The 13,724-nt window shown below is 40.5% G+C and overlaps 1 protein-coding gene across 6 annotated transcripts in view; it reads left to right on the forward strand.

The window, feature by feature from the left end:
* The window catches only part of TLR1 (toll like receptor 1), a 36,985-nt gene extending 23,690 nt beyond the window's left edge, over positions 1-13,295 (forward strand). For 2 of the 6 annotated variants that reach the window (XM_081227430.1, XM_081227428.1), the window contains exons 2-4: positions 3,921-3,985; positions 5,273-5,603; positions 10,539-13,295. In XM_081227430.1, the coding sequence (XP_081083556.1) occupies positions 10,606-12,996 (2,391 nt within the window). In that variant the 5' untranslated portion in view covers positions 3,921-3,985; positions 5,273-5,603; positions 10,539-10,605 and the 3' untranslated portion in view covers positions 12,997-13,295. Of the gene's footprint in view, positions 1-2,643; positions 2,702-2,951; positions 3,039-3,920; positions 3,986-5,272; positions 5,608-10,538 lie in introns of those variants that run through there. The other 4 variants (XM_081227429.1, XM_081227426.1, XM_081227427.1 and 1 more) reach the window with 4 other exon arrangements.
* The last annotated feature ends 429 nt before the right edge of the window (positions 13,296-13,724 follow it).

Genomic DNA, 13,724 nt, shown 5'->3' on the forward strand with positions numbered 1-13,724 from the left:
GGGGCATTGGAGGGTGACAGCTAAGGGGTGTGGTTCTTTTCAGGGTGATGAAAATGTTCTAAATTGCTTGTGGTAATGGTTGCACAGTTCTGTGAATTTATCTGAAGTCACTGAATTGTACACTTTAAATGGGTGAAATTTTTTATGGTATATGAATTATATCTCAATAAAACTTTTGTTTAAAAAAATAAACAAGTACAGGTCACATGTAATTGGCAGAATATTTACATTGCCCTGGATCCAAAAAGAAACACCTGGGTATGGAATCAAGAGTGGGCAGAAACTGCTATTGAGAGAAGTAAAGAGGTGCCTAGAGTCTAAGATATGGAACCTCTGTTTTGAGTTAGCTCTTTGAGCTGCTATTGACTGGACTTAGGCTTGTACTTATTTTCATGGCTGTGATAACTCCATCTAGGCTCAGGCCATCCAATATGGTAGAGCCACTAGCCATGTGTGCCCATTTGAACACCTGAAATGTGGGGAGCCCAGATGAGATGGGCTGTGAATGTAGAACACACACTGGATTTTGAAGGCTTAGAATGAAGAATATTATATATGATATCTTATTAATAATGTTTTATATTGATGGCATGTTAAAATGATATTTTGGATATATTGGGTTAAATATTTTAAAAAGTTAAAAGAAAGCATGTTCTTTGAGAATTAAAGTTTCTCCTTAGGAGAGGTGGATATATCAGTGCCTGGGTGTACATAATTACAAGTATGTTTGTCCCCTGGTTATCTATTACAGGGGTCCCCAACTTCCGGGCTGTGGACCACTACGGGTCTGCAGCCTCTTAGGGACCAGGCCACACGGCAGGAGGTGAGTGGCGGGCAAGCGAGTGAAGCTTCACTTGCTGCTCCCCACCGCTCCCCATCGCTCACATTACTGCCTGAACCATCCCCCACCCACCCACTTCTGTGGAAAAATTGTCTTCCACGAAACCAGTCCCTGGTGCCAAAAAGGTTGGGGACTGCTGACCTATTGGATAATAGGGAGAAAAAAAAAGAGGCGGGTGGGCAACTCAGAGTGGGGATGAGCTTGAAGGGAAACACAGGACTTCTTGAGTGTTAAAGTGCTTTCTTTCTGCCCTGCTGACTTCTCTGTCCTGGGCATTAGTTTCTAGATTTGGTTCACAAAGTCAAATGCCTTTTGGGAGCCAGGAACTGAATTGTTAATCAAAGAGCTCCCTTATCTCCAGTTATGGACCTGGGGGAAGTAATGGTAAGTGAGAGTGGAGGGGGGGAGGACGTACATTCTTTCAGTCACAGAAATATATTTATAGACATGCCTCCCCCTTAAACAAATTGTGAGGGGATAGGAGGAAACAGAGATAGACAGAATAGTACAAGTCAAAAAGAATCTCAGGGTTCTTAGGGAAGTTGACTTTGCTTGCTGTGAGAGAAAAGCTGATTCCAGCAAGAATTGCATCCAGCTTGTATAGGACATCATGCAGCACCAGGCTGAGCACAAATTCAGAGGAAGACAGCTAGCTAGCATTTCTTAGCTTTATTTGCTCATTTGTTATTTTGTTACTGTTGTTTTAAAAGACCAGAGTGGAGTTATCAGGTTGGATTCCTTGAGCATGCCGACAACATCAACGAACCCACAGGAAACGTCTTAGACCTTATCGGAGAAAAGAGAATGTTAGCTAGCGTGTTTTTCACATGGAGATTTCAAAAATCACTTTTTGAAGAAAGTTTGAAATATCCATGGAAAAAAATTTGAGCACCAGAGTTTCTCTGAAAACCAGTTTGTCGGAAAAGACATGATTAGCATCCATTTGGTTAAAGCCCATGAGTGATCTTCTCTATGAATGAGTTTTAGCGAAACTTTGATCTTGACCTCTCCCTCTTCCCTGTTTCAGCCACCTTTAATAGTGGCCTGATCAAAAGCCAATTAGATGGACTTCCCCGGTGGCGCAGTGGTTAAGAATCCGCCTGCCAGTGCAGGGGACATGGCTTCGAGCCCTGGTCCGGGAAGATCCCACATGCCACGGAGCAACTAAGCCCGTGCACCACAACTACTGAGCCTGTGCTCTAGAGCCCGCGAGCCACAACTACAGAGCCCACGTGCCACAACTACTGAAGCCCGCGCGCCTAGAGCCCGTGCTCCGCAACGAGAGAAGACACTGCAATGAGAAGCCTGCGCACCGCAACGAAGAGTAGCCCCCGCTCACCGCAACCAGAGAAAACCTGCGCACGGCCACAAAGACCCAGCGCAGCCAAAAATAAATAAACAAATAAATAAATAAGTATATATATATATATATATATATATATATATATATGGCAATAAGATAAGCAAAGCACCTGGAATACTTCAGGCCAGGACCCCTACCTCCACCAGCAATTTCGAATTCAGCCAATAAATCATCTGTGGATTATTAGCACCACCTCCTTCACTTCCTTAGTGTAGACAGTAGTGAACTAACTGTAGTGAAGGAGAGCCACGGAGAGGCAATTCTATCTTAATGCTGGGTCTAGCAATTAACCCGCAGACCGTTCTCTACATTGAATAGGAGAAAGTACGTTTACACTGACTGTGTAATGTAATTTCAGTGGGTTTCAGTAGGTGGCGTGAAAGAGCTTCCCCACCCCAGCCCCAAACATTAAACGTGGTTACCAGTGAAATAAACGTTTCAGGAAGTACTTGATTTTCCTACAGACTACCAACAGGACAGAGGAACAGGGCATCTTGGTAAGCGACATCTTTTTAAATTCTATAAAATAAAATAATGGTAAAATGAGTCGTTAGACACAAAAGTCTCGGACATCTCTATGATTAAATCCTGGGTGTTTTTGTAAGTGGTTTATTTCTGATATGTACTTATTTATCAGCTCCTTGTCCTAAGTCAGAGAAAGGGTTTGTGTGTGTGTGTGTGTGTGTGTGTGTGTGTGTGTTATTTTTTTCCTGAATGAACCTCATCTCAGGCGTGATTTGCTTTCAGGAGATATGTTTCAGTTGGGAGATGAATATTTGGGTCACAAACGTCTCCTCATGGGTTTCTTCTAGAGCTGCGAGGTGTTGATTTCAGGTAACACTGCTCTTCATCCTGTCCTCTTGGTTTATCCCTTCGCAGTGATTATGCTGAGGACAATGGGTTATAGGTAAATTACTCCTGGAGGCCGTGCTGCCGAATGACTCGTCTGTTTTTTATGGGCAGGTTCATTTGAGTTTTTTCTCTGGGTTGTTTCCACAAGCTATTTATTTATTTAGTTCTGTTTTCTCAGACCACTGAAACTATCCTGGGGTGCTACTAGTCAGGGGGAATTGCAGGTTTTGAAAATGTTTCCCAGGCTATCCGCAATTGGACCCAAAGAGTTGTGAGTGCATCTTTACAACAGAAAGCAAAAGTTCACAAAACCACATAGGAAACAAAGCAGAAAAGCTCTTGAACTGGTTCTGATCCTTTCAGGCTGTGGTTAATAGCTAGTTGCCCTGGTGCAAAGAAAACTCTCAATAAATATTTGTGGGACTGAACTTAATGGGCCAGATTGTATGAGTATTAGCTATTAAGACAAGTCAAAGTCCTGACTGGATGCCCCCGAAGTCTTCAAACAAAGGCGATTCGCATGTATCGATGCATTGGATCATAAAGGGTGAGGCTAAACCTATCATAATCATGAAAATAGACATAAACACACCTGGAGATATTTTTATACTTTCTAATTAAAGCACCCTATTACTAATCAACTTTGCAAATAATAATTTTATTTGGCAATAAAATAGTTTTGAGTTTCTACTACAGATGAGATTCAGTGCTGGTCATTAGGACTTTGACAAAAAATATTGATTTTTCACTGATCTAGCAAATTTAATATATACAATTTATAGCTCCTGTAAGTGCCTAAAACTCAGTTCCTCTTGTATGCAACACTTTGGCTTCTTAATTATAGAATTCTCTTTTTTCTTTTAGGTAAGAAGTGGATTTATTTAGAGAGAAACACACTCCACAGACAAGAGTGTGGGCCATCTCAGAAGGTGAGAAAGACACCAGGGTATGGGGTTGTCAGTTTTTATAGGGGTGGGTAATTTCATAGGCTAATGAGTGGAAGGAGTATTCTAGCTATTTTGGGAAGGGAAGGGGATTTCCAGGAATTGGACCACCACCCAGTTTTTGATCCTTGTGGTCCATCTTGGAACTGTCATGGTGCCTGTGGGTGTGTCATTTAGCTTGCTGATGTGTTACAGTGAGCATATACCGAGGCTCAAGGTCTAGCGGAAGTTGAGTTGTCCGCCATCTTGGGCCCATTTTGTTCTAATCAGTTTATGTCATGTCCTTGGGCTATGTCATTCTTTCAAAGGTTGTGACCTGCCCCCTTCCCTCCTGTTTCATTCCCCCCTCAGAGATTTTACTCCCATATTCTTATGGGAAGCAGAAGGGCAATGTTCCGTCTTCTGTAAGAGCTTCAAGGCTGAGTAGGGGCGTTGACCTTGCCTGTCAGAGTAAAAATCTCTGGATGCCTGATCTAGGGGCCCCAGGGGCAGGACAGCTCCTTGTTTTAAGTCAGTATGGGCTGGAATCCTCGCAGAGCCATCATCTTGGTGTGGAACCGTTGTAACTGCTTCCGTAGCCTTTCTGTGAATCTCCTTGATGATGAAACACTTTTTGTAACAGCATCAGAGTACAAAAATATCTATAAATGACAAAAGACTTAAAAGGTATGGTTAAACATCTGATTACAGTGTAATCGATAAAGAAACTTGATTACAATAACCAGAATTATGAATGATTACATTTAACTTAACATACCAAATAATCCTAGTTAAATATTTCTCTTTAAGATACCTCAGGGTCCCTCTAAAGTTAGCTGGAAATCAAAAGAAACTTAATTAAAATTTGACATTTGGGAAGTTTGTCAAAAAGTTTTAAAACACTTGGCACATAAGATCATAGGTCACTGTGAGACAATACTTATTCCTTAACTAAAGTTACAAAAGATCTCAAAAACAAATACAGATCACTTAAAGGCAAAGACACTCATACTATCTCTTATTAAAAGCAGGATTTCAAGAAAACTGTGGAGGGAGAAACCAAATCCAGACTTGTCCCAGCCCACTCCCAACAAAATCCATTTACCCAACTAAATGTAATCCAATCTTAGAAAATCCTGATCATGTATACGTCTTTTCAGTATTTTTCATTCTTCACACCTTTTTTTTACTAAAAACACTTTTCTTAAAAGTTTTTTCACTTTGAGTTACTTTTCTTGTTGACAAATTTGTAACAGATAGAATAAGGTCTTATATGACCTCTAATAAACCTAGGTACAGGACTTCCCTGGTGCAGTGATTAAGAAGCCGCCAGCCAATGCAGGGGATGTGGGTTCGAGCCCAGGTCCGGGAAGACTCCACATGCCACAGAGCAACTAAGCACGTGCACCACAACTACTGAGCCTGAGCTCTAGAGCCCACAAGCCACAACTACTGAGCCCGCATACCACAACTACTGAAGCCCGTGCACCTAGAGCCCATGCTCCGCAACAAGAGAAGCCACTGCAATGAGAAGCCCACACACCACAAGGAAGAGTAGCCTCCGCTCGCCGCAACTAGAAAAAGTCCGTGTGCAGCAATGAAGACCCAATGCAGCCATAAGTAAGTAAGTAAGTAAGTAAATAAATAAGTAAATAAATAAATAAATGTATGGGGGAAAAAGCTTAAAAAAAAAACCTAGTTACAACAGAAGTATTATACTTAACATTGATGACTCTTATATGTCTATATTAATCAAACCAACAAGCTTAAGCCACCTTCAATACCAGATAGCAGTTTAGTAGTGAATATTATCCAGATAACATGAACCTGAAATTCATTCTGGCCAGATTATTTTCTGTTTCTGAGTATTTATATAAGCACTTAATTTTTTTAAGCCTATTAAGTAGAGCTCTTTTACAAATTCATTTTTCGCAATATCATACACCTACAACACACATATAGATACATATGAACACACAAACAAACACAGAAGCCTTATAGTACCCATTTCAAAATTTCAGCCCTCAGTCAGGTATAGCATAAAAGCCATCAGTTACAAGGGGCTGGATTCAAACTGGGCTTCTAGCAGATGGAACAAACCCTTTTTACTAGTGTTTACAGAAAAGGCATTTAAGATTTCTATTTACCTTGACCAGTCAAGTTCTAAATTACTTTACCCTCTTTTTTAAAATTTCCATTTAAAAAGATGTCAGAGATTAGGGTTCCTGAGAAGACCAGATAGGACATTTGCATCTCAAAGGTACAGGCAAGTTCCTCCTAGGATGACTTTGTTTCGCCTTTGTTTAATACTTTCAAGCCTCTTAAGATAAATAGGGAAGGCTTTGGGAGTGGCAAAAGGATTGGTGGGTTTTGGATTATTTTTGGAACCACACCTCTGGTCCTGTAAAGACTACATTTGTAAAACAAGGACAGTTTTGTTTTCCTTTTCAAAGAATTGGGTGGTTACCTCAATGATATTGAAGGACTGACATAACCATTCACCTATGTTGGAAAGTTTTACTTTTCCTTATTTAGCTTAGGGGAGAAGGCCTCTTCCAAAATTCCTATCAGGGTCTGAATATCAGCTATGGTCAGTTTAGTCAGACCAGTGGCCTCCTATTTTGTTAATCTACTTACAAACTTTTTCTTTCTTTCTTTTTTTTTTTTTGCCGTACGCGGGCCTCTCACTGTTGTGGCCTCTCCCGTTGCGGAGCGGACCCAGCCGCTCTGCGACATGTGGGATCTTCCCGGACCGGGGCACGAACCCGTGTCCCCTGCATCAGCAGGCGGACTCTCAACCACTGCGCCACCAGGGAAGCCCTACTTACAAACATTTTTGAAGATCTTCCTTAGGTTTAAGAAATTTGTACTTTATATTTAGACACTGTATAACCCTTTTTACTTAATAATCACTGGCTGGATATCTTTGGCCAAGCCCAGAACCTCGATATTGCACATTCCAGGGTCTACTAAGGCTTCTATTTTAGCTTCAGATTTTATCTGCTCCTTTTTGCTTTTTGTGAGAACCATTTGGTGATGAGCGTGGTTCCCTTGCCCCTCGGGAAAGAGTGGCCCCTAACTTAGTTAACAAATCTCTTCCCATTAAAGGGATGGGACAGTCAGGCATAAACAGAAAGGAATGTAAAAAGAGCTGGCCATTGATCTCCTCAGGTGTAATAAGATGGTTTCATAAACAGAGTGCTTCAAATAATGACTATAAATGAAAGGGCAAAATGGAGGTTGAGCAAACAGAAGATATTTGAGTCAACTAATTAAGCTAGATAGAAAACTGAAGCCATGCTTTCATTAAATGCTTGAAGACAGGCAGTTTTGATACTGACCGGGGTTCTTGGCCTTCCCCAATAAATAGAAATTGACTAGAGGCCAGACAGGAAATTCAGGCAAGGCTTTATTGGGGCCCCTGCCGCAGCAGAAGGGAGCAAGAACAAGTAACAGTTTCCCTTGCTTGCTGGCCCGAGGTTGGGGGCGGCGAGCTGGTTCCTTATATGGGGTGAGGCTAGGGGTGTGTCCAGGGGGTCGCTGGAGGCGTGGCTTGGTGGTTTGCCCTCCCCTTAGTGGTGCTGTGTGCAGGGGGCATGCGCAGTACCCTGCTTTTGCTCCCGACACCGTTTTTGCTCCAGGCTCTGTAGAAGCAGCAGCTGGGCTCTTTTGGTCTTTTTGTGTCTTTTGTCCAGAATTTGCCCCAACTGCACATGCTCGCAGTTATTTTTAGTCCCTTATAGTTGTTTTGGTGTTTTTTGTTGCTTGAGGAGTCATTTGTCCAGATGCAAGCACTGCAGCACTGCCACAAAGGGTCCCAGCTCCCAGGCTGTCTCAGTTTTATAAATTTAAATTTGTTGTGATGGTTGCTGTTGTTAAGGAAGCAAAGACAGCTTTCATCTTGCTTGTGATGGGTTCACTGTGTGCTAAGCACTCACGTCTGTGTGTGGGATCCTGTCTCTGCCCCTTGTCTCTCCGGTCACATGCTGTGCACCATACCTGACGGTGCTGATCACTGCTTCCTTGAACTCTGGAGTTTGGCCAGAAAGTTAAAAGATCCCCAGATTTGGATTCAGGTTTAGGAATAAGTAGGGAAACCTACTGGAGCCATAAGCCCAAACCACTTTTACTTCAATATAGCTTATACAGGATGGTTCTGTTCTGAGATATTAGGCACTGGCCCAGGCAGTAACTGAGTCTTATTTTTATTCTCATTGAAATATTTCTCCTTGTATGAGTAGCTCTTTCAGGAAGCTAGAGAGGAAGACTTGGGACATGTCTGGGTCTTTCAGCCAAATACAAACAATGACATAAAAATACCACCCTTACTTTTTTTTTTAATTAATTTAATTTTATTTATTTTTGGCTGCGTTGGGTCTTTGTTGCTGCGTGTGGGCTTTCTCTAGTTGCAGCAAGTGGGGGCTACTCTTTGTTGCGGTGTGTGAGCTTCTCATTGCGGTGGCTTCTCTTGTTGCGGAGCACGGGCCCTAGGCGCGTGGGCTTCAGTAGTTGTGGCACGAGGGCTCAGTAGTTGTGGTGCATGGGCTTAGTTGCTCCTTGGCATGTGGGATCTTCCCGGACAAGGGCTCGTACCTGTGTCCCCTACATTGGCAGGAGGATTCTTTTATTTATGGAATTTTTGAATTTTATTTTATTTATTTTTTATACAGCAGGTTCTTATTAGTTATCTATTTTATACATATTAGTGTATATATGTCAATCCCAATCTCCCAATTCATCCCACCACCACCACCCCTCCCCCCGCCACTTTTGGTTGCAGTGGTGAATGGGATTGTTTCCTTATTTCTCTTTTTGATCTTTCATTGTTAGTATATAGGAATGCAAGAGATTTCTGTGCATTAATTTTGTGTCCTGCAACTTTTATCAGATTCCTTGATTAGCTCTAGTAGTTTTCTGGTGGCATCTTTAGGATTCTCTATGTATAGTATCATGTCATCTGCAAACAGTGACAGTTTTACTTCTTCTTTTCCAGTTTGTATTCCTTTTATTTCTTTTTCTTCTCTGATTGCCGTGGCTAGGACTTCCAAAACTATGTTGAATAAGAGTGGTGAGAGTGGACATCCTTGTCTTTTGAATAAGACCAAATTTAGGCACCAAACTGTGTGTAGATAACAAAAGGTAATACAAAAAGAATCCTAATTCAACCACACAGGGACGGAACTCTCAAAAAAGCCATGGTGGGGGTACGTATCAAATGTAGAAAGTACACCGGCTGTGAATCCTAGTGTGAGCTCTAAAGGATCTTGGGGAGGTTGGGGTCAGAGGACTCACCTTGAATGTGTAAACCCAACTGTATTAGTTTTCTGTGGCTGTTGTAATCAGTTACCATAAACTTGGTGGCTTAAAACAACGGAAGCTTGTTCACTCATAGATGTGGAGGCCAGAAGTCTAAATTCAGGGCATCAGCAGGGCTGCACTCTCTCCAGAGCCTCTCCGGCTTCTGGTGGCTCTCTGGCTATTGGCATTCCTTGCCTTGTGGGTGTATAATTCCACTCTCTGCCTTCATATGGCTATCTTCATATCTTCATATGGCCTTCTTCTCCATGTCTTTGTTGTCTCTGTCAAATATTCCTCTGCCTTTCTCTTTTTTATAATTTTTTATGCTTAAAAAATTCTAATTATTATTTTTAACTGAAATGTAGTTGATGTAATGCATAATGATTTGACATTTGAAAACATTATGGAATGATCACCACGATATGTCTAGTAACCATCTGTCCCCATACAGAATTATTGCAATATTATTGACCATATCCCTTATGCTGTATATTACATCCCCGTAACTTATTATATAACTGGTGGTTTGTACCTCTTAATCCCCTTCACCTATTGCTCCCACCCTCCATCCCCCTCACCACTGGCACACATTTATTCTCTGTATCTATGAATCTGTTTTCATTTTGTTCGTTTTGTTTTTTAGATTCCACATATAAGTGAGATCATGTGGTTTTTGTCTTTCTCTGTCTGACTTATTCCACTTAGCATAATACCTTCTAGATCTAACCATGTTGTTGCATATGGCAAGATTTCATTGTTTTTTTTTAGTGGCTGGGTAATATTCCATTGTATACGTATACCACATCTTTATCTTTTGTCTATTGATGAACACTTAGGTTGCTTCTGTATCTTGGCTATTGTAAATAATGCTCCCTCTTTCTCTTATCAGGATAATTGTCATTGGATTTAGAGACCACCTAGATAATCCAGGATGATCGTCTCAAGATTCTTAACTTAATTATCTCTACAAATACCCTTTTTCTAAATTAGATAATATTCAGTTAGGAGATTAGGACATGGTTAGGAGGCAGACATATCTCTTTTGGGGGGAGGGTCACCATTCAACCCATTACACATCCATATTAAAAGTAATTCGATTAGAGATAGTATAATTGCTTATAAATATGTACATTTTCCTGGTTTCAGGTTGTGTGACTCCAAATAATGTAGCCTTCATTTAATGAGTCTCTAGTAAAAAATGTTTAATGTCAGCCATGCCTAATTTAATACAGTCAATTAATGTTGAGTTTTTTCCCCCTAGGATCTGTATGTGTATCAAGATGCTCTGAAGAATAGCAACTACCCTTAGGATTGTCTACTGTTACAAAATGACTAAAACGAATTCCAGCATCTTCCATTTTGCCATCATCTTCATATTAATACTTGAGATCAGAACCCAGTTATCTGATGAAAGTGAATTTTTAGTTGACAGATCAAAAACAGGTCTTACCCATGTTCCCAAAGACCTATCCCTGAACACAACAATCTTAGATATATCACAAAACTACATTTCTGAACTTCGGACTTCTGACATCATATCACTATCAAAGCTGAAGATTTTGATAATTTCTCATAATAGAATCCAGTATCTTGACATGAGTGTTTTCAAATTTAACCAGGAACTGGAATACTTGGATTTGTCCCACAACAAGCTGGAGAAGATTTCCTGCCACCCTACTCTGAACCTCAAACACTTAGACCTCTCATTTAATGCATTTGATGCTCTGCCCATATGCCAAGAGCTTGGCAACATGTCTCAACTAGAATTTCTGGGGTTGAGTGCTACACAGTTACAAAAATCCAGCATGCTGCCGATTGCTTATTTGCACATCAGTAAGGTTTTACTGGTCTTAGGAGACACATATGGGGAAAAAGAAGACCCTGAGAGCCTCCGAGACCTTAACACCCAGAGTCTGCACATAGTTTTCCCCACAAGAAATGAATTCCATTTTATTTTGGATGTGTCAGTTAGTACCGCCGTAAGTCTGGAACTGTCTAATATCAAATGTGTGCTAGATAATAATGGGTGTTCTTCTTTCCAAAATGTTCTGTCAAAACTTCAAAAGAATTCAAGGTTATCAAATCTTACTTTAAACAACATTGAAACAACTTGGAATTCCTTCATTATGATCCTCCAGTTGGTTTGGCATACAAACATCAAGTATTTCTCAATTTCAAATGTGAAACTACAAGGTCACGTTGACTTCAGAGATTTTGATTATTCTGGTACTTCACTGAAGGCCTTGTCTATACACCAAGTTGTCAATGATGTGTTCAGTCTTCCACAAGGTTATATCTATAAAATCCTTTCAAATATGAACATCCAGCGTCTCACAGTGTCTGCTGCACACATGGTCCACATGGTCTGCCCATCCCAAATTAGCCCACTTCTGTATTTGAATTTTTCCAACAATCTCTTAACAGACATGGTTTTTAAAAACTGTGCAAGCCTGGCTAATTTGAAGATACTCAGTTTACAAATGAATCAGTTAAAAGAACTCGCAAATATAGTTCATATGACCAAGGAGATGAAGTCTCTACAACAATTGGATGTTAGCCAGAATTCCCTAAAGTATGATGAAAGTGAAGGAAATTGCCCTTGGACCAGAAGTTTATTAAATTTAAATATGTCTTCAAATATACTTACTGACTCTGTTTTCAGATGTTTACCTCCCAGGGTCAAGGTTCTTGATCTCCACAGTAACAGAATAAGGAGCATCCCTAAAGATGTCACCAGTCTAGAAACTTTGCAAGAACTCAATGTTGCTTCCAATTCTTTAGCCCACCTTCCTGGATGTGGTACCTTTAGCAGCCTTTCCATACTGATCATTGACTATAATTCAGTCTCCAACCCATCAGCTGATTTCTTCCAGAGCTGCCAGAAGATTAGGTCCCTAAAAGCAGGGAACAATCCATTCCAATGTACCTGTGAGTTAAGAGACTTTATCCAAAGTGTAGAACAAGTATCAAGTGAAGTGGTAGAGGGTTGGCCCGATTCTTATAAGTGTGATTATCCAGAAAGCTATAAGGGAACCCCACTAAAGGACTTCCATGTATCTCAATTATCCTGCAACACAGCTCTGCTGATTGTCACCATTGGGATCCCTGGGCTAGTGTTGGCTGCTACCGTGACTGTCCTCTGTATCTACTTGGATCTGCCCTGGTATCTCAGGATGGTGTGTCAGTGGACCCAGACCCGGCGCAGGGCTAGGAATGTACCCTTAGAAGAACTCCAAAGAACTGTCCAGTTCCATGCTTTTATTTCATATAGTGGGCATGATTCTGCCTGGGTGAAGAATGAGTTAATACCAAACCTAGAAAAAGAAGATATAAGAATTTGTCTCCATGAGAGAAACTTTGTTCCTGGCAAGAGCATCGTGGAAAATATCATAAACTGCATTGAGAAAAGTTACAAGTCCATCTTTGTTTTGTCTCCCAACTTTGTCCAGAGTGAGTGGTGCCATTATGAACTCTACTTTGCCCATCACAATCTCTTCAATGAAGGATCTAATAACTTAATCCTGATCTTGCTGGATCCCATTCCACAGTATTCTGTTCCTAGCAGCTATCACAAGCTCAAAGCTCTCATGGCACAAAGAACGTATTTGGAATGGCCCAAGGAGAAGAGCAAACATGGACTTTTTTGGGCTAATCTAAGAGCATCCATTAATATTAAACTGATGGACAAAGCAAAAGAAATAAGTCACACACAAATCTAAAAATATTCCTCTGCTGCATTCGGAAAAAATGTTGGTGCTTTTGGAAGCTCCAGCAATGACTTTATTTTGCATCAATATGGATATAAACATGATTCTGAATTTAGGATGTAAATAAAAATGTGTATGTCCTTTCAGGCCCCAGTTCCCCATATATATGTGGTAATAAATTTGGTGAAATGTTAAAATTTCATCAGTTTAAACAGTTAATTTCTACCACATGAGTGATTTACCTATTTCATTTTTTTTGTATTTTTGAATTTTATTTTATTTATTTTTCTATACAGCAGTTCTTATTAGTTACCTATTTTTTTAACATCTTTATTGGAGTATAATTGCTTTACAATGGTGTGTTAGTTTCTGCTGTATAACAAAGCGAATCAGCTATACATATATATATATATATATATATATATATATATATATATATATCCCCATAACTCCTCCCTCTTACGTCTCCCTCCCACCCACTCTATCCCACTGCTCTAGGTGGTCACAAAGCACCGAGCTGATCTCCCTGTGCTATGTGGCTGCTTCCCACTAGCTATCTATTTTACATTTGGTAGTGTATATATGTCCATGCCACTCTCTCACTTCATGCCAGCTTACCTTTCCCTCTCCCTGTGTCCTCAAGTCCGTTCTCTAGTCTGCGTCTTTATTCCTGTCCTGCCCCTAGGTTCTTCAGAACCTTTTTTTTTTTTTTTTAGATTCCATATATATGTGTTAGCATA

The sequence above is a fragment of the Mesoplodon bidens genome (assembly GCF_964165515.1).
Source record: "Mesoplodon bidens genome assembly, chromosome: 1".
Classification (NCBI taxonomy): domain Eukaryota; kingdom Metazoa; phylum Chordata; class Mammalia; order Artiodactyla; family Ziphiidae; genus Mesoplodon; species Mesoplodon bidens.